This window comes from Psammomys obesus, unplaced genomic scaffold, assembly GCF_907164565.1.
Source record: "Psammomys obesus unplaced genomic scaffold, mPsaObe1.curated_primary_1811, whole genome shotgun sequence".
Lineage (NCBI taxonomy): Eukaryota > Metazoa > Chordata > Mammalia > Rodentia > Muridae > Psammomys > Psammomys obesus.
In genome coordinates this window covers 2,485,188-2,511,862 of record NW_026592509.1, presented here as the reverse complement: position 1 = coordinate 2,511,862, position 26,675 = coordinate 2,485,188, and the positions used below count along the sequence as shown (strand labels likewise).

The window sequence follows — 26,675 nt, the reverse complement described above, 5'->3', positions numbered from 1 at the left end:
ATTCTGGCTTTTGAGAAACAGAACAGATCTGGGGAATCAGACTCTATGCCACAGGAAGGGACCCTGGGGATAGAGTTAACCACTCCTAGCCAGGAATCCGCCGGACTTTCTGGCTGTGCTGAGACCCTGAGACCCTGCACCACACAGGGAGAGGAACACAGCTGACTGTCAGCCCAATGACTGACAGAACTCTCTGTGACCAGGGGCAGCCCAAATTAACAACAGACAACTAACGAAGGGCCGAAACTTGTCTAATGCCCCAAACATCTCAGCTGGGCACTCCCCCTTATCCTAATGCCCGCTGCTCTGCCCTGTAGGTTAATTCATCTGGGTAACAGCAACGTTACCGAGCTCCTGAGTTAGCCCACTTGGTGGGAGTGGACCAAGGGTTTGACTAAATCTGCCTCTTCTGATGCTTTCCAAAGTAAATAGACAGGTTGATCAGGACCTAGAGATATTAAAACCATGGTTAGATTCCCTTGCAGAAATGATCCTACAAAACTGAAAAGGCTTAGACTCAGTTCTCATGAGGTAAAGGAAGCTGTTTCTATGTTAATTAATTGGTCAGTAGAAATTAAAAAGGAACAAACAAACAAACATAAACAAACCTTGCCATGGTTAGAGAAGAACTCAAAACTTAAAAACTAAAAAAAAAGAAAGAAAGAAAAAAAATACCAGCTTAGTCTCTTGGTCCTCTGGCTAACTACTCTGCTATCAGCACTGATTGGGCCTTCAATTCTCATTCTGTTTGGGTTAGTGGTGGGCCCCTGCATCTTAAATTGTATGGTCAAATACATATCAGTTTAGTAAAATAATGGTCCTTAGCACAACTGACTCCATGATAAAGGTACCATTCAGGCCATAAAACAGAATGTAGACAGCATTACCTGCCAAAACTAAAACAAAGGCCTAATCCATTAAAATCCATAGTTCTGGGAAAGTCTCTACGTTGACTAATCTTGCCTTTGGCTTCTGTAGTTCTGTGTTCGGCTAACTGATCTTGTTAACTGAAGTATGTCAGCCCAGGACATGGTTTTTATGCTTAAAAGCTCACCCTGATGAAGGCCTGGGGCTGATTTGGCGTTTCACATGCCCAGTGTAGTCACCTCCCAGCTAATAAAGACTAAACCTGTGTTTAAGCAGTCCCCTCTAGTGAATACCTCACAACAATACTAACTATTGTTGAAAGAGTTTTTCTTGGGGCTGGAAAGATGGTTCAGCTGTTCAGAGCACTTACAGCTCTTGCAGACCTCAGTTTCTTTCCCGGCAACTATGTGATGTGGCTCACACTGCCTACAACCCCAGCACCAAGTGACCCGATGCCCTCTTCTGCCCTCTGTGGGCACTGCAATCACATGTATCTACCTCTACACAGAAACACACAAACACATTTAAGTGAAAAAGTAAAAGAAATCTGCTGGGTTTTGTTTTGTTTGGTTTTATTCTTTTCTTTTCTCCCCCCTCCACCTCTATGTAGTCCTGGATGTCCTGGAACTCACTCTGTAGATCAGGCTGGCCTTGAACTCAGAGATCCACCTGCCTCTGCCTCCTGAGTGCTGGGATTAAAGGTGTGCACTACTACCTGCCTGGCTTTGCTTGCCCTCCCTCTCTCCCTCCTTCCCTCCCTTTTGGAATTTTGTTGTGAGAAAAAAATTGCATTGATACAACCTGGGGGACAGAAGGAAGCAGTGGCCATCCAGAAATGTCTACAGGAAGCCCTTCTTGCAGGGCTCTGTGCATCAGGATCCCTCCTCTGCAGCATCTTCCCCTCTGTTCCTCCTATCTCAGTCCCTCTATCTTCCTTCTCTCCTTTGCTCCCTCCTTCCCTTCTAGATGAGAAACACAAACACACACACTTTAAAAATAATAAGGTATTTTAAAAATGAAAGAAACATAAAAATAATAGGTTGCATAATGGCTATATTGTGCCCAGTTATAAATGCAATATCTGTATTACCCCTTCAAGGCTCAGGAAACATTGCAGAAGAGGAGACGAAGGAGTGGACAAGCCAGGGAGAGGCTAGGCTGACCACTGCTGGACAGTGTCTTCTGCACATGGCAAGGCCACTGTACTCATGAACTCACTGCTTTGAATCCACTGCTGTGGTTACCTGCACAAGGCCTGCCAGACCTGACTGAGATTAGGCCTGTCAATCATCACAGATGGGGAGGAGCTTGCCTCGCCCTCACGGGGAACTGTGGGCAACCATGGATTACAGCCATGGGAAGCAGAGCCATTTTCTCCAGTGATGTATACACTGGTAAGTGCTCCAATAAATACCCCCTTCCATGCTCAAAATCAAAGGCATCAAAATGGGAGGAGATGGGCTCTTTCTGTAGGCGTGAGAGTGGGCAATCAGGAAGGGGTGTGTCAAATTTTGGTATATGCATGTATGAAATTGTCAAAGAAATAAAATAAAATAAACAAATAAAAAAAGAGTAATGGGAAGGTAGAAAAAAGGCCCCTTGTGTAGATATTCTTTCTCCATTTCCTGCTTAGCTGAATGCCTGGGGTAATTCAATAGGCATTGCACACAGTTCTGAAACAAACGGGAATCCGGTGCACGCCTGTAATGCCAGCATTTGGGAGGCAGAGGCAAGTGGATCTCTGTGAGCTCAAGGCCAGTCTGGTCTACAGTGCAAGTCCAGGACAGCCAAGACTACACAGATAAATCCTGTCTTGAAAAACTAAAACAAAACAAAACAAGCCAGCCCACACACACAAAGAATTTGATTAGAAGGTAGATGTGGAGGCTCATGTCTCTGATCCCAGCACTCAGGAAGCTGAGGCAGGAGAGTTGCCTGAATTTGAGGCCAGCCTGAGCTACACCACAAGTACAAGGGCTAGCATGGGCTAGCAAGATCCTGTCTCAAAAACAAAACAGATACAACAAATAACAAGATCAAAAGGAAACCCAAGGCACTAGAGAGATGGCTCAGCAGTTAAGAGCCTTGGCTGTTATCAGACTGAACTCAGGTTCACTCTCAGTTCAGCGCTGGGACCTGAACTTGGGTCCTCTGAAAATAGTCATTTCCAGGGGATCTGACATCCTCTTCCAGTCTCTCCTGGCACCGGGCACACAGGAGGTACACAGATATGCATGCAGACAAAATACCCACAACACACAAAATGTTTAAAAAAATCTTTAAAGGGGGATTTAGTTAGAATTCAATTCCCAGTAGCCCACATTGTACATCCCTGACCACTGGGCTGGGGGGTCTCTGCTGGTCTCTGTTCTTCCACCCCTGGGCTCTCTGCTTTCAGCTCCCCACTGAGTCCTCATGCCGCTGTCCCCTACCCAGCCCCTTTCTGGGAAGGTCCTGCTCAAGGTGTCTAAGGGCCCTGCCCTCCCAGCTCATTCCTCTCTGGAGTGGGGATTAGAATCCTGCTCATCAGACACCTTGAGTCATTGTCCTCTGGGCCCATCCCCTGGGCTGGTTTGGGGGGTGGGCAGTGGGGCTGGGTCTTCCTGGAGCTGTGAAGCTCAATTAAGTGTCATTAGCTGAAGAGAGTTTCTGCAGGATTAGAGCCAGGCCCCACCCTGTGTTCCTCGTCCTCTTCCACCCCACCGCCACACGGAAATCCGATGAGCTGAGACAAAGGGATCAGGTGGGGCATCATGACAGGTGGACAGTAGGAGAACTGACTCTCAGGGTGGCCAGCCGATGAAAGGGCAGGAAGGTAGGTGGACGGGGAGATAGCAGAGGCACAGAGAGGCAAGCTAGACAGGTGACTAAGGCATCGGAGACCGGGCAAACAGGTAAGAAAATGGAAACTGTGAAGGAGTGGCCTGGGGCACAAGGGGACATAGAAAAGGGGGCAGAGACAGGGGTACTGCATGGGAGAGGTGAGCTCAGATACTCCATCTTTCCGGGCAGATTCTGGAGGCAGTCCACCATGAGGCCCAGCATTCTCTGGCTCCTGAGTGTTGTGGGTGAGTTTTCTGAGCCAGGGTGGGATGGAAAGTGGGGGGGGGGTGGCTGCCCTGGGATCGGGTCCTTCCCTCCCCTGCTTGTCATAAAGTACTAATTGCTGCCCCCCAACTTGGTGCTGAGGATGGGGAACAGGTCAGCCCTCCTTAGCTGTCTCCTTGTATCCATGGCATCATCCAGCTCGCTCTGCTATTCATCTCCCATCTCTTTGTTTAGTTTTTCTGAAGCTTGTGTGAGCTCTCCTGCCTCAGTCTCCTGAGCGCTAGATGTCAGGCATGTTCCATCACATGTAGGATGTCAGGCATGTACCATCACACGCACCCTCAGCCGTTGTCTCTTTGCCTCTTACTTTCCTGTACTTTCTCCCACCCACATCTTTATGCTTAACCCCATTTCTCCACCTCAGGCCTCAGCCAGGCAGACAGGGAGAAGATCTTTAATGGTGTTGAGTGTGTGAAGAACTCACAGCCTTGGCAGGTGGGGCTGTTCCATGGCAAATACCTGCGCTGTGGTGGTGTCCTTGTGGACCGCAAGTGGGTCCTTACAGCTGCTCACTGCAGTGGCAAGTAAGCCTCCCGGATGGGCCCTCCTCGGGATGAGCAGAGGAACACGCCATGGGAGGTGTAGGTCTCCCCTGACGGTATCAAGAGGTTGTAGTCGGACAACTTCAGGCTAGAGGTGCAGAAGAACTTCCTGGAGTGGGGCTGTGTGCTGCCTCGTGGGACCTGGTGCAAATGGGTGGAGGAGCAGGGATGGTGCCTTTGTTTCTCTCCCACTTCCTCCTGTGCCGTTGCCTTTCCTATACAGTGTTTAATCACCAGCCCCAGGAATTCCTTGACCCCAGCTAGACTCAGGGTGTCACTGAACTTGAGTCACAGCCTGTACCCCAAGAAGCCAAGTTCAGCCACCCTTCCTTGAGAAACCAATTAAAACAGACAAACTAATAGTAAAAAGGAGATTTACTCAATGTGGCTACTGTGGGAAGAGGACAGAGCCCCAGTGAGCCCCCCTAGTCGTCTTCAGGGTCCTGGAGTGAGATGAGGTGTGAATGGAGGGCTAATGTCATTCTCCTCTAAGCAGTCCAAGATGTGCTCCTACCCACCACTGAGCCATCCTGGTCTGGGCATCAGTCCCCACCCATAAAGGGGTCTGGCCAGCTCTCAGAACTGTCTGAAATCTTTTTCTCAGAGACGTTACCCTCCAGTTGGCACTTTTTCCTTAGCATTCCTAGGAAGGAAATTCCCATTTCTTCTGGGTCCATTGCTCCAGTTATCTGATAGACAGGGTGACAGACACTAGTGTCTCCTTAGAGTATCTTTATTTTGCCTGCTGGATGTGCACACCTTTAGGTAGACAAAACACCAGCCGGGACCCTCCCTGAGCCATCCCCCCCAGATGATCCACTTGCTAGGTCTGGACTTTGTTGTAAAAGGGGGGGCCCAGATTTCAAGGGACCAAGAGATTCCTTGCAGGAAAGAGAGGTGGTGTACTCCTTATCCATTGCTCGGCAACAGCCCTGGCAGCATTGCTGGTGCTGGCCAGGGGGATAAATATGGTAGCCGCTATAGTAGAGGTCATCCTGCTCCATGACATCTGCTGTCAACGAGCAACAGAAAGAGGTCATATGAGTAGAAGACTAACCCAACACACACAGATGATGGGGGACAGAGACTCAGAGAAGGAGGGGGGGAGAGACAGAGAGAGGTAAGGGTGACCTATCTGCTACCCACTGACCAACCATTCCCTCAGATACGTGGTGCGCCTTGGGGAACACAGCCTCACCAAGCTGGACTGGACGGAACAGTTGAGGCTCACCACCTTCTCCATAACGCACCCCAGCTACCAGGGTGCCCATAAGAACCATGAGCATGATCTTCGACTCCTGCGGCTGGGTAGACCCATCCGAATCACCCACGCCGTCCGGCCACTGGCCCTGCCCAGCTCCTGTGCACCTATGGGGGCCAAGTGTCATATCTCAGGATGGGGTACCACGAACAAGCCATGGGGTAAGAGGGCCCTGAGGTTGGGGGTGAGGGATGTTGAGTAAGAGGTCAAATTGTTCACTTCAGGGAAAGCATGGGTGTGGGGTTAAACAGCAGGGTCAAGGGTCATGGTAGGCAGGAGATTTTAGAGTCACGGAGGTTAAGGGGATTGAGTAGGGAGCCAGAAGCCAGAGGTCAGAGTAACTCGAGGGGTCATAAGGACATCATGAGTCATGGGCTTAGGTGTCAGAGGTCATTACAGAGCTGGTACCTGCTGGGCCTCTAGTCTCAGGTACTTTGGAGGGTGGAATGTTGAAGGCAAGCCTTGGGAACAGAGTAAGAGCCTGTGTCAAAATAAAAAGTGAAAATGTCTGTAGATGTGGCTCAATGGTAGAACCCCAGCCCAGACCTCTCTACTGAGCCCTTAGGTTCAGTCTCCACTAGGGTGGGAAGCTGAGCTCACCGAAGCACAATCTGGTCTGCATTTGGAAATCAGAGGGTTTGGGACAGGGCTTCTGTGTCATGGAATCTGGGGTCAAATGGTCCAATATCAGAAGACTTTTTTTTTCTTTGAGTTGAGATGAAATGAGTGAAAGTTTGGAAGATGCAGAACTGAGGTCTGAGCTAAAGTGAAACTAAGAATGTGGGTTCAGTAGGAAGAAGACACGAGTGAGGCTGGATCACGAAGCAATGATGTCAAAGGTCGAAAAACCAGGCTGATGACCTGGGGAGAAGGGTCACTGTGAAACCGAGTCATGAAACTCAGAGTGTTTAGGAGGCAGCAGGGTTGAGGGGAGAGATAGAATTTGGTTTGAATGTCCTTGGAAAGAGTGTAGCCTCAGAGTAGGGATCTCAGAGGACCCCTGTGTCACCCATCTTCCCTTTCCCCAGAACCATTCCCAGACCGGCTTCAGTGCCTCAACCTCGCCATTGTCTCCAATGACACATGCTGGGCCGTGTTCCCTGGAAGAGTGACGGAGAATATGCTGTGTGCGGGTGGTGAAGCCGGGAAGGATGCTTGTCAGGTGAATCAATTCAGAGTGGTGACCGACCACTAGGGACAGAAAGCAGGCAGACAATAGGAGGGGAAGACAAAAGCTTTGGGGAGGGGGAGAGTCAAGAGGGACACAGATAGACTGCTGGGGTGTAAGGAATTTATTAGGAGAGTTCTTAATGCCATGGACAGACAGACAGAGGCGACAGCATGGCAGGGGCTCCGAGGAGTGTTCAGGCCCCAGCACCAGGGTCAGCGAGCACTGCAGGACCCTGAAGAGGCATCAAAGTCCACATGGCAAAAGAGGAGGCGTCTCTTTATATACCTTTCTGAGAGTGGGTTAAGTTTCAGAGCAAGACCCTGCAGCCAGGGTCTGGTTCCCAGGTGGGAGGCACTGAACGAGGCGGGGCGGGGGGGGCGCAGCTGTGTGACCACCAATACTCGTTTTGACGAAACTCATTTCCCAGGTGGGGAATCGTGGCACCTGGAGCTCTGTGAGCTCGGGGCTGGAAGACAGTATCTCTGTACAGTGGCCGTTGGTGTGTGTGAGAGGGGAAGAGGAGGCTTGCTGCCAAGTGTGACAGCTTGAGCCGCAGCTGGATTCTGACCTCACATTCTTACAGAAATGAGGAAAAGCGGAAGAGACCCAGACCCGGGAGGTGGGAGGTGAAGGAGTGGGGTGGGGGAGATGGGAGACTCTGAGGGGATAGGAGGGAGGAGCCCAGAATGGAGGGGCAGGAGGCGGAGGGGGGAGCAAGCAGGCAAGCAGTAGAGGGCAGAGAACTAGCCAGGACTGGATATGTCAGGGCCCCTTCGCTGGTTCTCCAAGGCTTCCCCACCATACACCAGCTGGGTTACCCATGTTAAGAGAGAGGGTTTGGGTGAAGGTCACAAAACCAGCTGATTGTGTCCGTGCGTGGAGCTGCATCCTGGTCTCTTGCTCATCCTAGAACAGGACACTCTGTCATAGGGCCCAGATACCAACCAATCCCCTCAGAGCACCTATAGACCAGCTTGCAAGAAAGCATTCCCTTCACTGATTGGCCAGAACCACAGTTGGGTGGCATCTTCCTTCCTATTGGCTAGCTGTTCCCGTGTTTTTCATGTGAGCTAGCTGTGTTGGTTTCTCCAAGGGACTGGCTTGGAGCCACTTTCTGTAAGTAGCTGTCTCGTTTCTGTCTTCTAGGGCGACTCTGGAGGACCCCTGGTGTGTGGAGGGGTTCTTCAAGGGCTGGTTTCCTGGGGATCCGTTGGACCTTGTGGACAAAAGGGCATTCCAGGAGTCTACACCAGGATCTGCAAATACGTGGACTGGATCAGAGCGGTCATCAGAAACAACTAGCTGCATCCCCTGTCTGCATAGCGCTCCTGCCTGCACGCAGCGCTGCTTAAGGCCGCTCTGACCCTCGGAGCACCGGCGTCTCCTCCCTCGACACTCCAAGCTGCTCCCACCCTTGTGAGCTTGGAGCCTCTTGAAACCTCAAGTGTGCCTATGAAAGTGGAAAGGGGCCTGTCTAACTGTCTGGAATAAAAGTTATACAACCAAGGGAAGGGGCTGTTTAATATGCAGTTTAAGACTGGAGGAAACCAGGAAGGGCAGGAGTTTCTGCCAGGCGTGGTTGCATAGGTCTGTGATCGCCTCACTCCTGCGAGTGGAGAGGTGAGGATCAGGAGTTCAAGGCCATTGTGGTATACACTGTGAGTTTGAGGCCATTCTGAGCTTCATGAGACCCTGTCTCAAAGTAAACAGGCCAGGGGTGATGGCTCCAAGTTCAAAGCCTCACTTGGCAGGCTAATCCCTTCCTTGAGTTTGAGGCCAGCCTGGCCTACCGAGTGAGCCCTAGGCCAGCCAGGGCTACAGAGTGGGAATCTGTTTGAAAATCGAAGCTTAACTTTTAAATTATTTTTATTTTATGTGTATGGGTGTTTTGCCTGCGTGCATGTCTGTGCAGCACGTATATGTAGTGCCCACTGAAGCCGGAAGAGGACACTGGGTCCTCTGGGAGTAACGTTACACACGATTTTGAGCCGCTGTGTGAGAGCTGGGAATTGAACCAAGGCCCTCTAGGAAGAGCAGCCAGTGCTCCTAACCGCTGAGCCATTTCTCTAGCCCCAGCTTTTGGCTTTCTCATGAACTGGACGTAAATGACTGGAGTGGAGGTAATGTGTTATGCCTCACTGCACCATAGTGTTCATATGTTCTGTCTGGGATGGGATGGGATGCCATTCTGTTTTCCTGTATCAGAGATGGTCCAAGGTGGTCTCGGAATGAGACAACACAGCCACAGTAACGCAAGGCTGTGCCTGCCCCATGGGTCCTGTCTCCACGTTCTCTTCAGAAGGCAGAAAAAAAGAGATCCAGCTCAAAAATGCCTAGGAGGGGACTTGGTGTACTGGCCCAAAAGCACAAGGATGAAGGCCCTTCCCGGCATCCTCCTGGCCTTTACCCCCGCTCCACCCCAAGGCAGGGCTGGCACCCCCATGTCACAGATTAGAAAACTGAACTTCCCTGGGGTGGAGTCGCCCATCCCACGTCACCTGGGTAGGAAGAGGCAGAGCCCGTAGGGTTTGAGGCCACGGTTGGCTGCCGGCAGAGCCTGGGCCTACCCCGCCTTGTCCTACATCTGGTTAGGGGAGAAAGGAGAGGAAGGCCTGGGGAAGAAAGATCTGAATGAAAAACACATAAGCTGGGAGAAGTGAGGCTTCGAACCTGGAGCTACCCGATGAGGAGGCCCAGGGGGCTGAAGAGTGACAGGAAATTATCTACAGTACCCAGTAAGTGCTGGAGGCCTGGGCAGCGGAGACCTGGGAGAGGAGGGAAGGGTCAGCAGAGAAGCAGAAGCAAGGCCCGGCGGTGGAGCCCTGGGGCCCTGGCACACCTGCTGTGGTTTCTTCTCCTTTCTTGAGCCACAGCTGTCACAGGCCCTGACCTGCCTCCCCCATCGTCCTGTCCTGCCCCTTCACCAGGCAAGCAACTCCACCTCTGTGCCGCCCCAGATTCCCCCTCTTCTTTCTTTGGAACGGAGAAGGGAGGGCCCAAAGGAAGCCAAGGGGCCCACTGGGCTTAGGCTGTAAGGAGGAAGAGGCCCATAGAAGGAGAGACAGCAATGGAGGCTTACTGAGGAGACAGCGACAGGCACAGAGGGAGGCCTAGAAAGGGATGGTAAAGACAAAAAGCCGAGACAAGAGGAGACAAGGATCAAAAGACATGCAGGGACAGAAACACAGAGAGGCAGAGAGACCAAAATCACACACAACACGATGGGATGGGAGAGAGGGGAATGGCGGGGCTGAGACTCGGAGACCTGCTGGGAAGGAGAGAGTGTACCTACAAGGAGAAGAGGCCACAGGAAAGAGAGGGCCTTGGAGAGGTGACATCCTGTCTCCCAGACCCCAAGGCTGCTTTGGGAGGGCCCACACACACCCCTCCCCCAGGGCGATAAGGCAGCTAGGAGCCAAGTCATCTCAGGCTTTCCCCAGGGCCAATCCCCTGCCTGCCTGCCTGCCCACCTGCTACTCAGACCAGCCTGCCACTGGGGCCCTCCGGAGCCCCATCCCCAGAGCCCACGAGTGAGTGCATGAGGGAAGGGAAGGTTCCCCTACCCCCACTCAGTCCAGGAGACTACCATCCTAAAAGCTAAGCCTCTTCTGGTTTAGCATGCTTTCCCCCTCTGATCTGTGCTTGGAAGGATGGGAAGGGATGTGAAGCCACACTCTGCTTCTCTCTGTATCTCTCACCTCCAAACTGCTGCCCCCAAACTCAATGACCTCTGTCCCCAGTTTAGGTGGCTAAGTCCTGCCCTTCTCTCCCACCCCCGCCAGCCAGGGCAGCTGTAGGCACTGGCTGTCTCTTGGCCAACCACACCCAGCCCTGTCCAGCTGTTCTTCACAGGGGTTCAGGAAGGTAGAGGGAGGAACCTCACTGGGACAGACTTCATAGGACCCTGTTACCTGCTATTGGGACAACAAAAATGAGGTTCTTACCCAGCAGGTAGTCCCTTCCCCTTGCCTGCCCATCACTGAAGTTGTGGAGCAAGCCAGGTTCTCAGGTGAGAAGAAAAAATATTCTTTCAGATTTCTCCAGGGGTCTCTCTTCTCCACTGGCAACTTAAACAAGTGAGCCCAGGAGCCTTGCACAACAAAGCCCCTCCCAGCAGCTTTGTTCTCAGCACCCAGGAAGCTGCTAGCCAGGATCCAAGCCTCTGCCCTCACTCCAGAAGCAGGTTCCCCTGGGGGAAGGAGGCAGGTGGTCAGAGAAGTAGAGGGCCACAGCAGGTGAGGGGAAGAAGAAGATTCTCAAGCCAGCCTGCTAATCGCCTCTTAAAGTGATTAGGCCTCTCCCTCCTTGTCTTCAGGGGGACCTGGAGCCCGTCCTACCCCACTCCAGGCCATGATGATGCTAAGGTTCATCGCACTTGCTCTGGTGGCAGGTACAGTGGGGCTTAGAGGGAACTGTGGGGCCTCTCCCTCCTATTTCTAAGTCCTCTCCCCTATGATCCAGGAGGTACCTGCTTGGAGATCACTCCCGTGATCTGGTCTCAGCTATACCAGGCATGGTCAAGTGGGTCTCAGAGGAGGACTGAGGGGAGCTGGGTTACCCCAAAAGCTTAGGATAGCCACTAATGACCTGGAAGTACGTAGTCTTAAGGCAGTACATGCCAGCTGACTCCTTTGCTGCTCCCCGCCCTCACTTCTGGGGGTTTCTTTACCAGCCTCTTATGTATGTCTTTTGTCCCCTTCAGGGCATGTAGGGGGAGAGACGAGGATCATCAAGGGTTACGAGTGCTCCCCTCACTCCCAGCCATGGCAGGTGGCCCTCTTTCAGAAGACTCGGCTGCTCTGTGGGGCAACCCTCATCGCTCCCAAATGGCTCCTGACAGCAGCCCACTGCCGCAAGCCGTGGGTGCGGGGGCTGGGGCGGGGCTGGGAGGGGGCTGGAGATGGAGAGATGGATGGAGAGAGGGGCTGGGGCGGAGGCAGCAGTGGGTGGAGGGACGAGGAGGGTGGTGTGGCGTTGGCATGGGTGATGGGGGTGTGATCAGGACTAGAGAGGAGAAGGTAGTTGGGACTGAAGATGGAGGGGTGGGGGATGGAGTGGTGTTAGACTGTGTGATGAGGATCTAGTTGGGTTGATGATAAAGGGATGAGGTGGCTTTAGCGTGGATGATGGTACTCTAGCCAGGGTGAGGATGAAGGATGCTGGAAGTGGGATGGGGCCGGGTGTTCACAAGGTACAATTCATCATCTCTCCCTCCCCACCCCTGCCCTGTCCTCCTCCCCTTCTACCTCTGACCACATCTCTCCCACCTCAGCCACTACGTGGTCCTCCTTGGGGAGCACAATCTGGAGAAGACAGATGGCTGGGAGCAGAGGCGGACGGCCACTGAGTCCTTCCCCCACCCCGACTTCAACAACAGCCTCCCCAACAAAGACCACCGGAACGACATAATGCTTGTGAAGCTGTCCTCTCCCGCCCTCATTACCCGAGCCGTGCGGCCGCTCACCCTGTCTCCACACTGTGTCATGGCGGGCACCAGCTGCCTCATTTCCGGATGGGGCACCACGTCCAGCCCCCAGTGTAGGGGCTCTGGGGGGAAACGTGATGGGGTGGGAGGCGGGGTGTGGGGGAAGGAGACAAGATGGATCTTCAGAGAGAAAGATCAGAGTCACTCAAGAGGCATGGTTACCTGGGCTGTCAAGAGAGGGGTGAGCTGAAAGGAAGATGAGGGATTCTGGGGGACTCGCTTTCGGGCCTCAAGACTGAGACAGGTGTGATTCCCAAATTTATAACTCTCTAGCTGTGGGATCTAAAGCAGGTGGCTTTACCCCTCTGAACTTTGGTTTTCTCTGTAAAAAGGATGATCGTAGCCCCCTACCACAGGGGGTCAGAGAGAACACATGGGGAGCAAGCAGCAGGAAGATTTTACTCACAGCACGGCTGTTGCTATAGTTATTACAAGCATAGAGACGGATAAGGGCAAGCAAGGGCTGTCTCAGGTGCTGGCTACTGTGGCGGGATTGGAGAATCCGGTGCTCGCTGCTCACACCCTCCGCTGCTATCCCCACAGTGCGCCTGCCTCATGCCTTACGATGCGCCAACGTCTCCATCATTGAACACGAGAAGTGTGAGAGGGCCTACCCGGGCAACATCACAGACACCATGCTGTGCGCCAGCGTTCGGAAAGAGGGCAAGGACTCCTGTCAGGTCAGCAGGCAGGGGCTGGGGTTCCAGCCACATACCCGTTCCAACCTCAGTCGCATCTTTCCTGACATCTGCAGCCCTGACCCCAACATCTCCAACCCTGCTGTCATTTCTGACGTCAACACAATCCCTGCCTGCTCCCGCTTACCCTCGTTTCCAACTCCAGCCACCCATCAAATAGAATGTAGATGGACCCTGACTCCATCTACATTCTCACCCAGAATCCCAATTTTATCTCCCAACCTGGCACCAGTCCCACTGACAAATTCGGCCTTTGCCTGCTTCCCACCGCCACCACTGAACTCGCTCCCACCACAAGTACCCCACTTGACTCTAACAGATTGTGTCTCCTCTCTCATCAGGGTGACTCCGGAGGCCCTCTGGTCTGTAACGGATCTCTTCAAGGCATCATCTCGTGGGGTCAGGACCCATGTGCGGTTACCAGAAAGCCCGGTGTCTATACAAAAGTGTGCAAATTCATAGAATGGGTCTACCACACTATGAGGAACAACTAGAGGGGACCTGCTCGCCACCACCAGATCTCTCCACTCCTTAATGCTTTGACTTCTGTCCATTCTGCCCTAAGAAGCCCGCAGCGGGGACCTTTGCATGCACTGTCTTTTGACCCATTGTGGGTATAATTTAGGGGATGCTCTAGCCTGACGATTGACTTGGGGCTTGAACTAAGTTGTGACTCTGGACTTGATCATCACTGGTTTTGTTTATTTGGTTGGTTTTTGTTGTTTTATCCCTATCCCTGAAGACAGTCCCTGGCATATTCCAGGGTTTCAATAAACGTTTGTTAGATGATAAGTGGTTCTGTTGAGTGCTGACTGCATACGAATCCTGAGGCAGAGGACTTTTAAATGATTTATGAGTGTGAGTGCTTGTCTGCTTGTGTATGTGTGCATCATATGTCTGCTTGGTGCCCGAGGAGTCCAGAAGAGGATGTCGGATCCCTTGGGTGCTGGAGGCAAAGCCTGGTCCTTGGTAAGCACAGCAAGAGCACACATCCTCTGAACCGCTGGGCATCTCCCCAGTCCCTGAAAGGTCTTTTAAGTGTCACTAACCAACTGAATGCTCACAAACCCCTGAGGAGAATGATCCTATTTTCCTACCCACTTTGCAAACATCAAAGTGGGCACAGACAAATGAAGACTCACAGCCATACAGCTGAGAAGTGAAAGACTGGGGGATTTAGAAGCCCAATGACTGTCTTAGCTATCAACCCAAGGCCACATTAAAGTTCAGTTCATTTTATTTTATTTTTATGTTAGGTTTTTTTTTTTTTTTTTTTTTGGTGGGCTGGGGGAGAAGGCTCATGCCACGGTGGGCTTGTGGAAGTCAGAGAGCAAATTGCAGGATTCAGTTCTCTCCTTCCACCATGTGGGGGTCTCAGGATCAGACGCAGGTTGTCAGGCTTGGCCACAGCACCCTAACCCACCAAGCCATCTTGCTGGCTGGGCAGAAGGAACTCACTCAGTTTATTTTCCTATGTGGGAAACTGCACATGCAAAAGCACAACAGCAACAAGTGCATCCGCGTGCATTTTCCAGCTGCCCAGATTCAGTTCACTGAGGTCAGTGCTGACTGGCGTTTGCTGGCCAAAATGAAGTCAAAGGACACAAAAGCAGAAAGGAAGTTTCTGTCACTTTTGGAGCTCCATGCAGCTATGTACAGCATAACTACTGTGAGCAAAGATCTGGACAGGGCTGAGCCAGGCAACCTCTGAAGTTAACCTTGTCTGACAGACAAGGTGCCCCAGATAACACCGTACTTCTGTTCAGCGCTTAGGGAGAGATCGCTGGCACAAGGAGGAAGAACTCGGAGCTGTAACCAGATAGAACCTCCTGGTTGTTAGGCGGACTTGCTTGCCGTTTGACCTCTTATGAGTCACGGTCCTCTCTGAACCTCCCATTCCTCACCCAAAATGAGGGTGTCAGCTGAGGTGATGTGGCCTGTCCCTTGAAGCCTGGGCCTCCTGTGATTCACCAGCTTGTGTGTCACCCAAAGACACACAGGGAGGGTGCACGATGCTCACACACAGGTTTAGTGCAAAGCTACAGCCTCCCAGCCCCACCCCCCAAGCACACCCTGAGACACAAGAAGCCAACTGTTCCTTGGTTTAGACATTTAGGAGCTTGTCTGTGTCCTTCCCACTCTTTCCCTCTACCTCCCTGAACTCTGCCCACCTCCTTCTGCATTCCAACACCTGTGAGCACCTACCCCTCGCCTTCACTTCCCCTCTCACCTACCCTTGGCATCACTCACTATATCCCATCACCCCAGGCTCCCAGAAGACTTGATTCCCCCCATCCTCCCACCACACCTGGGAACACTTCCCAGAACAGGGCATGGGGGAACCCCCAAAGAAACCAGCTCAAAAAGGTGTTCCTGTCACTGGCAGAAGCCTGTATTCCAGGGCCCCTCCCAGAGCAGGAATCTGGGGCCCTGGTTCACTGCCAGCCCCACCTACATTATAATTAGGGAGAGGGAAAGAGAGGGAGTGAATCCCTGAGGGGAAGGGTGGGGGAAAGCTTCCGGGATCTTGAGGGTTAAAAGGGAAGTCTGACCAGGGGTCCCTGGTCAGAGGACTGTTTGCAGCCCACACTGCAGGGCAAGAGATACTTCTGAGTCTCCTCCCTCCTTCCTCCTGGCGACTCACAGGTGAAGCGGGATGCACCCCACCCCTGGTTGGGGTGGATGGCCAGAGGATGGGTGGAGACCCTCGGGCCATAAGCAGGAACTCTTTTGTAGCCCTGATTTCCCTGTGGCACGGGAAAGTCCCTCAGCTCTGAGGTGAGGAAGAGGCTCCCACCGGCTCAGAGCAGGACCCCCACCCACCCAAGGAGTGTGGACCTGGAGCCCAGCGTGGCCGGTGGCCGAGAAAGACTGGCTGCACAAATCCCTGCCCGCTGGAGTAGCTAGGCCTGGCAGGCCTGGCGTCCTGAGGGCCCGTGGAGGGGGTCCAGTGAGGGGGCCCTGGCTCTCTGAGGCAGGGGTCTTGACAGAGCATCTCTTTTAGCCCTGCACTCCAGCCTCTGCAAGCCAGGCATCAGCCATGAGGGCCCCGCTTCTCCACCTCTCCACTGCCTTTGGCGCCTTGGCCCCGGTGAAGCTGCTGCTGCCGCTACTGATGGTGCAACTCTCCGGTGAGCCTGGGGCCGGGGGCGACAGGAGGGAAGGGCCAGGACCGGAGGAGGAGGGAATGTTGCCGCTGCTGCAACCCAACCGTAGTCAGCTCGCCCTCTTGGGGGCCCGGCACCCACAGAGCCATCCCAAGAAGGCTCCACCCGCGGGTGGGCTCTGTCCCCAGATGCCGCGCCCCGCTGTTAGAGAACCCAGCCTATTTCACTCTATTCGCTTCCGCCTCTTCTGCCTTGCACGCCTTCTCCTCGCCCCTTGCGGAGCCACTGCGTCCTTGCCTCCTTCTAAACGAGGTCCTACAGTATCCCTAACCCGCTGGGCGGCGTTGGAGCCCTTCCCGTCACTGAACTACCTTCCCCCTACAGATCTCTTCCTACTTGCCTGGAACTTCTTATTGTTCTGGTCCCATCCCTCACTGCCCCACTGCGTGTCCCGTCTCCTGCTTCATTCTGCCTCCACTGGGTTGATTTTTCCCGTCACCGCCCCGCTGTATTCCCTCCTTGCCCCTTACTGCTCCCCACTGTGTCTCTGACCCTTTCTGACTGACCCCCTCTCCCCCCATCGTCCTTATGCACTGTGCCCTGCCTAGTTCCCCATCTGCCCCGTAGGTTAGAGCCCAGCCTTTCCTGCACACGGTCCCAGCCCCATCCCTCCAGCCCCTCCAGCCTCAGCCCTGAGGTGTTCCATTCTACTGCATCCCTTCTTGCCCTTTCACGCCTCTGCAACTGGTTCGCAGAGTTCCTAAGTCTTCCACGGCTCGCGATCCCGCTGCGCCCCCTACAGGACGATCAGATAAAGCTGGGCCCTGACCCGGTACCCAACCCGGGCGGAGTGAGATCTGACCCCTTGCCGGCTTCTCTATCCAGCCGTTCAGGCTCTGCTGCTTCCGGGAAACGCCACGCGCGTGGACCTCGAGGCATCCGGCGCCCCGTGCGGGCGTGACTCGCATCCCTGGCAGGTCTCCCTCTTCCATAACCTCCAGTTCCAATGCGCGGGTGTCCTCGTGGATCCGAGCTGGGTGCTGACGGCCGCACATTGCTGGAGGAAGAAGTAAGGAACGCCCCCAGAGGCAGCCTTGGAGGACGGGGTGGTTGCGGCCCAGGCACTTGACCAGCTCCGTGGTGGCGGCCGTCCTGCAAAAGAGGCAGGATCAAAGTTGCACGGCCAGGGTTGGGCGCTGTGAATGAATGAAGGTTGAATGAACCAGGGGTTCGTTAAGTCCCCAGTCCTCCTCCCTCAGTCCCAGCTCCCCTCCCAGACCCCACTTCACTTTCCCACCCTCCGACCCAAGGGCTGAGATCAGGTTCTGTCTCCATGAAGGTTTTGCCTCCATTTCGTTCTTCCTTCTGCAGGCCACTGAGAGCGCGAATTGGGGATGACCACTTACTGCTTTTCCAGAAGGAGCAGCTTCGGTCCACGAGTTCCCCTGTTTTTCACCCTAAGTACCAGCCTTACTCAGGCCCCATCCTGCCACATCGCTCGGATGAACATGACCTCATGATGCTGAAGCTGAGCAGTCCTGTGGTACTGACGGCCAGCGTGCATCCCGCGCAACTGCCCTTCCGGTGTGCTCAGCCAGGGCAGGAGTGCCAGGTCGCAGGCTGGGGGACCACAGCATCCCGGAGAGGTAAGAGCTGGACTGGAGGAGTGGACCTTAGGGATGAGGGCAGGACTCCTGGGTTTAAGGGAGGACGCTGTGGCCCGGCTTTCTTGGTCTGGAGGAGAAGGTCGAGCGAGAGCTGGGTTGGGGGAGGGGGCTGGGGCCAGATCCCCGAGTCTGAGATTAGACGGTTGGAGTTTGTACCCCTGGGTCTGGGGAAGAGGGCTGCAGTGTAGACACCTCCGTGTGAGGTCGGAAGGCTGGGGGCTGGACTCTGGGGTCCGGAGGGGAGGGCTACCTGGTCCCTGTGTGACTGGCTTGTCCTTCTCAGTGAAGTACAACAGGAGCCTGAGCTGCTCCAGGGTAACTCTCCTTAGCCGGAAGCAGTGTGAGGTCTTCTACCCCGGCGTGATCACCAACAACATGATTTGTGCGGGGCTGGACAGAAACCAGGATTCTTGCCAGGTAAGGGCAGATCAGGAAGCGTCTGTCTCCTGGATAGGATGGCAGGAAGACAGTGAAAGAGCTGGCTCCGTCTTCCCCCTCCTCCCTCCCTAATCGGCAGTCCTCCCTACTCTTTACCCCCTTTCTCAACGCACTTCCTCAGTCCATTTCATGCCTGGCCAACCCCTATCTCCTGAAGCTCTCAGTCTCCTCGCCTCTGATAAGCCACAGTGCCAGCTGCAAACCCATCACATCTCCACTGTCACCCTCCGACTTGACCCCCAATGCCAACATTACTTCTGCCTGCATCTCCTTAGCACCCCAACCTCTATCTAACATCACTCCAGCCCCATGGGGCATCTTCGGCATTGTCCAGCCGTAGCCCTCCAGACAATGACAGCTCACTCGCTTCATGGTATCTCCCTCCTCCCACCTTCAGAGTGACTCTGGCGGCCCCCTGGTGTGCGACGACACCCTGCATGGCGTCCTCTCGTGGGGCGTCTATCCATGCGGTGCTGCCCTCCACCCGGCTGTCTTCACCGAGATCTGCAAATACGTCCCTTGGATCCGGAGAGTCATTCGTTCCAAATGACCAGCCTCTCACGCCCTTCATCCCACTCCACCTGCCCACCCCTTCTCCTCCCTTCATGCCCGCCCACACCCCTGAGCATGTATCCTCTTCCCTCACCCCCTGACCACTCCTGTTCTCTGCTCACAACGGCAGAAAATGGTGGCTGAGAAAGTTCTAGTAACTCAAGGAAGCTGGCAGTCTCCCAGGCTCTAAGAGAGTCATTCAACCCGGTTTCCTCTACCTCCCTCCTCTGCGTGACTGGGACGAGCATGGTACTCTCTCTGAGCCTTGGTTTCTTAGTCTGAAAAATGGGGACAATGAATTGTCTACCTCTTACATAGGCTGTATGGAGACCATGATGGGATATGCGTGTGTGTGGATTTTTACGGTAATTGTCACGGAGACATGAACACAGTCTGGTGAGCACTGATTAAACACTGCCTGATCTGACCTCCAGTGTGTGTGCCTCTGTCTGGGATCAGAGCCGGTGAGGGCGCAGAGGGCAGCCTTCCTGTATGTCAGTAACAAGGAAGGGGCAGGCCCCACGCTGCCACCCACAGCTTCCTCCAAGTTCTTTTGTCTTTTAGGGACCTCAGTTCAGGTAAAACTTGATCTCACGACAACACAGTATGCAGTGGCGTTGGAGGCTGTTTTGCTTTTTAAAATCACACTTATTTTATGTGCGTGCACGCACGCATGCACGAATGCACGCACACAGCATGGTACATGTGCAGAAGTCAGAGGCAGTTGGTTCTTCCCTTCTACCTTTCGGGGCCCAGAGTTTGAACTCCGGTCATCTGGCTCAACGGTAAACACCTTTATCCCTGAGTCGGCTCACCTGCCCCAGGAGTGTGGGCTCCTAACCCAGCTCGCTGCTTTTCGCAGCAGTCAGATGGGGTTTTCAGTGGGGCTGAAAGTTACCGTCACGTGGATATCTGGTTGTACCAATACGATTGTGTCGTTGCACCTAAATGAGATCACAGGGTGGCTCCCGGGGCATCTGGTGGGGTTACAGCACAGGGGTGCAACTCCAGAGCAGACCCTCCTGAGTCCCCCCGATCTGGAGTCGAACCTTCACTCTCCACGGTCAACAGTCTTGTCTCCGAGGATCTCAGAAAATTCTTCGGAGAGGCTCGAGGCCCCACCCCAGGTCAGATTCTCTCAGGCCTTTGGCCTGGATGGCTGTGATCTCAGAATTCTTTTCTGAATTCTTTCTACACAAAAGAAATACTGGACCAGCCAGTTAGCTCCACGGGTCACACAGGTGGAAGGAGGAAGCAGACAGACACACGTACACGGCGGCACACTCGTGCGTGACCACACGCGAAGCAAGGAAACGTTAAAGCTGAAAGAAGAAAAGTCTGGAGAGAGGTTTCAACAGTCAAGACTATGGGCTGCTCTTCCAGAGGACCTGGACCCAACTCCTAGCATCCGCATGACAGTTCGTGATGAGCTGTAATTCCTGTTTCAGGGGATCTGATGCTCTCTTCTGGTCCCCAGTCATACATGTGCTGCACAGACATACATGCAGGCAAAACAACAAAACACATAAAATTCCAAACATTTAAATTATGGCTGGTGTCTTAGTTAGAGTTTCTATGGCTGCAATGAAACACTATGACCAAAAAGCAAGTTGAAGCAAAAAGAGTTTATTTGTCTTACACTTCTGAAATATTGCTGTCCATCACCAAAGGAAGTCAGGACAGGAACTCGAGCAGGGCAGGGACCTGGAGGCAGGAGCTGATGCAGAGGCCATGGAGGGGTGCTGCTGACTGGCGTGCCCCCCTCATGGCTTGCTCAGCCTGCTTTCTTATAGAACCCAGGGCTACCATAGAAGCCCGGGGATGGCCCCACCCACAATGGGCTGGGCCTTCCCTATTGATCACTAGTTGAGAAAATGCCTTAGAGCTGGAGCTCATGGAGGCATTTCCTCATGGAGGCTCCTTCCTCTCTGATGACTCTAGCTCGTGTCAAGTTGACACAAAACCAGTCAGCACAGCTGGAGAGATGGCTCAGTGGTTAAGAGTGTGTACTGCTCTTGCAGAGAAACCTGAGTTTGGTCCCCAGTACCCAAGGGGTCAGATGCAGCTGGCCTCTTCAGGCACCTGCACTCACATCCATGTACTCACAGACAGACACACAAATATACATAATTGAAATAAATAATAACCATCACCCTGACCAACAAAAGCTAAGACACAGAAACAAACCAACTAAAACAACTTAGTTAATTGTGCTGGAATCCCTGACTCTTAGCCAGTGAGAGCCTTCAGCTAGACTCTGGAGTCAGGAAGTCCTCTTCCATCATTTTCCCCTTCTCTCCTGCCTCGCTCCCACTACCTCAGGACTGATGGGAAATTAGATTCTTCGTTCTTCCAAAGCTTCCAAAAGTGTCTTTTAATCACTTCCTCTTCCTCTCCCACTAGGTCTCATTTCTAGGTCTACCTAGCACTAGTTTTTCCTGCCCTGGCAAGAACCTGACTTTGGGTCACCTGGCACATTCTCTGTCTTCCTAGGGACCCTGGAACTCAGGGATCCCCACAGCATCCTCACCCACTCCCAGCTTCAGCAGAGAGCCCCCACTGCTGAACTCCCATGAAGCCACTCTGTGAGGTTTAGGATAAATTGTGTTGTAACTTACAGGGCTGAGGGTTTTGTCAGACAGATTATTTTCCCTACCTTGATGTGGCCTGTGGAGAAATGTTTCTATTTTGAAAGGTGAATGGAGCTCTTCACAGAAGGCAGATGACATGGAAATGTGTTTGAGCATCCTGACTTAGCCTAGACCTAAATAAAGGGAACACAGAAATCTTGGCAGAGGGGCATTTAGTTTGGGCTTAAAGGATGAATAAGAGTTCATCAGAAGAAGGCTATAGAGAAAGGCATTCACTTATTCAATCAGTGTTTTTTCCTTTCAAGCACCAACTAATTGTGTCTCTGTTACACGCCAGGCCCAGTGTGGGAAGTGTGGGAAATAATGACCGTGGAAGGATCCCTGTTCCCAGCAAAGCCCATGGAGTGTTGCTGTCCAAGGTCAGAACATGGGGCCTGACCTACAGCTCCCTTCCGTCGGCATTTCCCCCACCCGCACCATCAGCACACCCAGGAAATGTCAGACCTGTGTGTCACATGAGGCTCTGAAGCATAGTATGTGGGGTCTTGCAGACTGGCCTCATGTTTGGAGGTAATATATCCATGTCCTCTGCCAGGCCCCAAAGATGACTCCAACCAAACCCTACCCCCCAGGAAGCTGCTCATCAGGTCGGGAGACAGGCAAGTCTCACATTCCTGTCATTCAGGTCTCTGTGAGGTCACCTACTCCAGGAGGCCTTCCTGGATTGCCCTAGACAAAGTGTCTCATGTTGGTTGCCAATCTCCATGGCTCAACCCATTTCCTCTGGGATACCTGTGACAGCTGCTGTCATATTGTTTGTGTCTTAATAACATCCTCCCGTCACTCTCTATGTTAGCCTTACCCTGAAACAGAGATATATGCTACATCAGACACGTGCATATTAAATGAGATAGGAGAAAAAAACTTATTTCAGTCCAGGCTATCGAGGGGCTGGAGATGGCTCAATGCTTAAGAGCTCTGGGTGAGCACAGAGAACCCAGGCTTAGTTCCCAGCACAGTGGCCCACAGCCATCTGTCACCACAGGGACCCAAGACCTTCCCTGACCTCCGCAGATGCCAGCTCTGCACGTGGCATGCACACACACACATCCGGGGGAAAAAAAATGTTCATTCGTATAACGTAAAATTCTAGAATCTATCTTCTATCATCTGTCTGTCTGTCTATCTACCTTCTTGCCTGTCTGCCTATATGAAACCCTGCTCTGGATGACTGGGCTGGAGAGATGGCTCAGTAGGCAGAGCTGCCAACGCTGTTGAGCTGAGTCTGATCCTCAGGACCCCATAGTGGATGGAGAGAATCGACTCCCATCCAAGGAAGTTGTCCTTTGACCTCCACATGCATTTCCTATCATGCCCACATACAATAAATTAGATAAATGTACTTTTAAAAAGATAGCCGTTAGAGCACTTAACTGCTTAGCGTGAGACTGCGGTTCATGCCCGGCACGAACACCTGTGACGCATGAATGAAATAAATCTTTTACTAGAAAGGGTGGCTATTAACATGCATTTTTAAAAGATTAAAAAAAAATGTGTGTGCGTGGATGAGCATGTACCTTGGGATGCCAGGAGAGGGCATGAGATCCCCGGGATCTGGAACGTGCAGAGGCTGCCGCCAGCCACCTGGTGAGGATGTTGAGAACGGAACTCAGGTCCTCTGGAAGAGCAGAACACGCTCGTTATCACTGAGCCACCATCCCCCTGGCCCCTAAACGGCATTCTTAAAGCATGTAATGTGGTCCTTAGCACAGCGCGTCTACTCCCAGCTTCAGAGACCCCCACATCCGCACAGGGAGTCACCGTGTCCTTGGCTGACGTGCTTGAAGACTGCGGGGCTCGTGGGGGAGGAAGACAGCTTTCTGAGTATTCTTCACGTAGCAGGCACTTCTTTTTGGAACGTGTGTGTTTCTGTTCCATGTGGAGCACGGAGGTCCACATCAATTGTTCCCCTCTATCGATCCCCAGATCCCCACCCTTTCTTCTTTTTGCAAATATCATTCTTTCACCTTTTAAAAAACTGTATTCATTTATTTAATTTGTATAGGCATTTTGCCTTCTGTGTGTCTGTGCACGATGTGCATGCAGTGCCCAAGGGGGCCAGCAGAGGGCGTCAGAGCCCCTGGAGCCGGGGTTAACATCTGCGAACCACCAAGCCGTCCTCTGGAAGAGCAGCCAGCGCTCTTAACCCCTGGGCCACCTTCCCAACCCCCTCACCTCTTCTTATTACATTTTATTATTTTTAATTCATGTACATGTGATGGGGGCTGAGAGGAAGTCATGCCACAGTACACACGTAAAGGTCACAAAATTCTTTTTTTTTTCCTTCCACCATGTGGCTCCTGGGGATCAAATTCAGGTCAGGTTTGTTAACAAGTGTCTTTACACACTGATCCTTCTCACTTTTGAGACAGGGCTCTCACTGAAACTGGACCTCAAAGACCCCAGCCCACCGTCTTTCCAGTGCTGGGTCTAAAAGTCCATGAACCGCTGTGCCTGTTTTGTTCTGTTGGTGGTGGTGGTGGTGGTGTGGGTGGGTGTATTTTAGACAGGGGACTCGGGTCCTCGGATTTGTACAGCAAGTTTTTTACGCACTTAACCATCACCCCGGCACTCTTAGGAGAGTGATATCTGTTATGAGTGCCGTCTGCCGCCCTCACAGCTCTGGTTATTATTGCCATTTAACAGAACCAGCTACTAAGTCACACATCTGTCTCATCTCTACTCCCAAGAGACTTGGGCACAGATGGCCCAGTGCCGTACCAGGCTCTGCTTCTCCTCAGGAATATCCAGGCACTGTTGTGTATAGATTCTGGACTTGAGAGAATGAAGCTTAGCTGGGCAGGTAGGTGGGTTAGCAAGCTCTCTGTTCAGTGGTGAGTGTGGGGTGGGGTGTTCTTTATTGGGGAGCATAAGGACTATATAAACCTTGGGGGAGTGGTGGGTAGGGAGTTTTGGAGTGAGTGTACATCATTGGCTGGGGCTGAGGTGCTGGCAATGCTTCATTTGCATGGAGACGAACTCCAGGTGCCAGCTGGACATGTCCCGAAACCCTGCCACCAAGCTCCATGACTACCTCAGGCGTGACAGAAGGGGGCATCATGGGGGGGAGGTCACAAGGCTACGTGCACCAGGGCACGGAGGCCCAGATCAGGAAGGGAGCAATCCTTACTCCAGGTGAGATTTTCAGGGTTTGGACATGCCCGACCTCATTCTTGCTCCAGGCCGGTTCCCCAGGTCCCACAGTCCAGCTCACACTGTAACACCATAGGGAAGGGGTGTTCCAGAGAGCAGATCTCAACTTGACATTCAGGCTCCTGGGCATCAGAAAGCAGACGTTCTGGTCAGAGCCAAGTGAGCCTTGGCCTGAAGAAATCACAGAAGGCATGTCAGCAGAGGGGCATTTGGCTTGGATCCTGAAGATGAGTAAGACTTTATCAAAAAAAGGCATGGAGGAAGACATTCACTCACTCATTAACACCTTTGGAGGACTCCAGAGAGCCCCACCCAGAAAAGGGTGATATTGGGGACAGGGATGAGTCAGACCCAGGCTGGGCTCTTGCAGGGGATTCACCCCATGCTGGGGGTGGGGGAGATGGCTAAGAACATTACAACAGGTGCGAGGTGCTGGGAGTGAAGGTGTGGGGAGACGGGCTTGATTCTGCACCTGCACCTGCACCCTTTGGGGGACTCTGAGGAAGGGGACAGGTCATGACACGAGTGGGTTAATCCAGATGGGACCAGATTTCTCAATACTACAGGAGAGGCACGAGGGAAGGAACCCTGATCCCAGTCCCAGAACAGGTTTGGTTTGGTGCAGAGAGCTTCACTGAGAAATTCATACTCATTCATATATTTATATTCTATCTCTCTATCCTCCTTCTCTTCCTTTTCCTCCTCCAAACTACAGAACATTCTGGACCTAGACCTCACAGCCTGAGGAGATGGGAAGTGAACTCCCACCTTCTTAAGTCTCTGACAGAAACTCTCCAAAGCCCAGTACCCTCCCCCCATTTAGCCCATTCTGCTGAACTAGGAGGCTCGGTGGAAGTCCCCTTGTGGCCCCCTCCCCTCCCAGAGGACCCTGGCATCAGGCCTTCCCCCTCCCCCGGGGACATTTCCCAACCCTGATTAATCACAGGGGCGGCCCCAGGGAGGAGGAAGGAAGATCTCCTATGGCTTACCATAAAGAAGGCCAGGCGCCCAACTGCAGGCCGCTGGACTCGTGCCTGAGGCCATGAAGCTGGGACTCACCTTGGTGTTGCTCTCTCTGTTGGCAGGTGAGAAGCTTAGCCCCACGCTCTCTAATCCCAGGTCCCCCATAAGGTGTCCTCTGCCTTTATCCTTGGTATCCTCCTCCCTGAGCTCTCACCACCCCTCTGGCTCTGACCCCTGTGTCCTCCACCGCACCCCAGGTCACTGTGGAGCTGACACCCGTGCCGTGGGAGCCCGGGAATGCCAGCGCAACTCTCAGCCCTGGCAGGCTGGCCTTTTCTACCTCACCCAGCAGATCTGCGGAGCCACGCTCATCAGTGACCGATGGCTGCTCACAGCTGCCCATTGCCGCAAGCCGTGAGTGTCCAGAGCTGGCTAGGCCCAGCAGGGGCTGGAAAATGGAAGGAGGGGAAGGGCAGGTCTGTGGTTGGGGTGATTGGGGTTGGAGGCAGGAGAGGGCTGACACCAGGCCAAGGCTCTTAGAATCGGAGACTGGATTCTGAGACTCAACACATAGGCTCTTCAGGGTCTCACTGTGTAGTCGTGGCTATCCTGGAACTCGCAATGTAAACCAGACTGACTTGGAGCACAGAGATCCACAGACATCTGCCTCCTCAGAGTTCTGGGGTTAGGGGCATCCTGATCCAATCAGAAATCCAAGATCACCCTCAGTTACATATGTAAGATACATGTGACTCTGCCTCAAGAATAAAACAAGAGAAAAAAGAAAAGAAGGAAAGAGTGATGGAGGGAACACAAAAAAAGAGAGAGGATGGGAATAGGAGGGAAAGAGGGGTGAGAGAGGAGAGGCAGAGGGAAGAAAGAAGGATAGATAAAGACCAAGAGAAAGACAGACAAAACATGGAGAGAGAGAGAGAGAGGGAGAGAGAGAGAAGAAAGAAGAAGAAGAAGAAGAAGAAGAAGAAGAAGAAGAAGAAGAAGAAGAAGAAGAAGA

General features: G+C 53.0%; 4 protein-coding genes across 4 annotated transcripts in view; all 4 read left to right on the top strand.

The window, feature by feature from the left end:
- Window positions 1-3,898: 3,898 nt before the first annotated feature.
- Klk12 (kallikrein related peptidase 12) lies at window positions 3,899-8,447 on the top strand. The gene is made up of 5 exons (XM_055613535.1): window positions 3,899-3,935; window positions 4,340-4,499; window positions 5,683-5,939; window positions 6,807-6,940; window positions 8,096-8,447. Exons 1-5 carry the CDS (start codon window positions 3,899-3,901, stop codon window positions 8,249-8,251), a joined length of 744 nt encoding a protein of 247 aa, XP_055469510.1. The 3' UTR covers window positions 8,252-8,447.
- Window positions 8,448-11,275: 2,828 nt separating this feature from the next.
- Window positions 11,276-13,825, top strand: Klk11 (kallikrein related peptidase 11). The gene is made up of 5 exons (XM_055613536.1): window positions 11,276-11,339; window positions 11,652-11,808; window positions 12,222-12,487; window positions 12,978-13,114; window positions 13,474-13,825. Exons 1-5 carry the CDS (start codon window positions 11,300-11,302, stop codon window positions 13,624-13,626), a joined length of 753 nt encoding a protein of 250 aa, XP_055469511.1. The 5' UTR covers window positions 11,276-11,299; the 3' UTR covers window positions 13,627-13,825.
- Window positions 13,826-16,172: 2,347 nt separating this feature from the next.
- Klk10 (kallikrein related peptidase 10) lies at window positions 16,173-18,894 on the top strand. The gene is made up of 5 exons (XM_055613532.1): window positions 16,173-16,263; window positions 17,125-17,308; window positions 17,611-17,885; window positions 18,190-18,323; window positions 18,742-18,894. Exons 1-5 carry the CDS (start codon window positions 16,173-16,175, stop codon window positions 18,892-18,894), a joined length of 837 nt encoding a protein of 278 aa, XP_055469507.1.
- Window positions 18,895-25,742: 6,848 nt separating this feature from the next.
- Klk9 (kallikrein related peptidase 9) overlaps window positions 25,743-26,675 on the top strand; it is a 4,071-nt gene continuing 3,138 nt past the window's right edge. The window contains exons 1-2 of the mRNA XM_055613684.1: window positions 25,743-25,785; window positions 25,921-26,077. Coding sequence (XP_055469659.1) covers window positions 25,743-25,785; window positions 25,921-26,077 — 200 coding nt within the window. The remainder of the gene's footprint in view (window positions 25,786-25,920; window positions 26,078-26,675) is intronic.

What these genes read in the sequence shown, in the direction of transcription:
- Klk12 (XM_055613535.1), top strand. Translation starts at nt 3,899, where the DNA reads ATGAGGCCCAGCATTCTCTGGCTCCTGAGTGTTGTGG. An exon ending in TACCACGAACAAGCCATGGG is followed by an intron (nt 5,940 to 6,806) that starts GTAAGAGGGCCC and finishes CCCTTTCCCCAG; the next exon opens with AACCATTCCCAGACCGGCTT. An exon ending in CCGGGAAGGATGCTTGTCAG is followed by an intron (nt 6,941 to 8,095) that starts GTGAATCAATTC and finishes TCTGTCTTCTAG; the next exon opens with GGCGACTCTGGAGGACCCCT.
- Klk11 (XM_055613536.1), top strand. Translation starts at nt 11,300, where the DNA reads ATGATGATGCTAAGGTTCATCGCACTTGCTCTGGTGGCAG. An exon ending in GCAGCCCACTGCCGCAAGCC is followed by an intron (nt 11,809 to 12,221) that starts GTGGGTGCGGGG and finishes CTCCCACCTCAG; the next exon opens with CCACTACGTGGTCCTCCTTG. An exon ending in CACCACGTCCAGCCCCCAGT is followed by an intron (nt 12,488 to 12,977) that starts GTAGGGGCTCTG and finishes CTATCCCCACAG; the next exon opens with TGCGCCTGCCTCATGCCTTA.
- Klk10 (XM_055613532.1), top strand. Translation starts at nt 16,173, where the DNA reads ATGAGGGCCCCGCTTCTCCACCTCTCCACTGCCTTTGGCGCCTTGGCC. An exon ending in GCACATTGCTGGAGGAAGAA is followed by an intron (nt 17,309 to 17,610) that starts GTAAGGAACGCC and finishes TTCCTTCTGCAG; the next exon opens with GCCACTGAGAGCGCGAATTG. An exon ending in GAAACCAGGATTCTTGCCAG is followed by an intron (nt 18,324 to 18,741) that starts GTAAGGGCAGAT and finishes TCCCACCTTCAG; the next exon opens with AGTGACTCTGGCGGCCCCCT.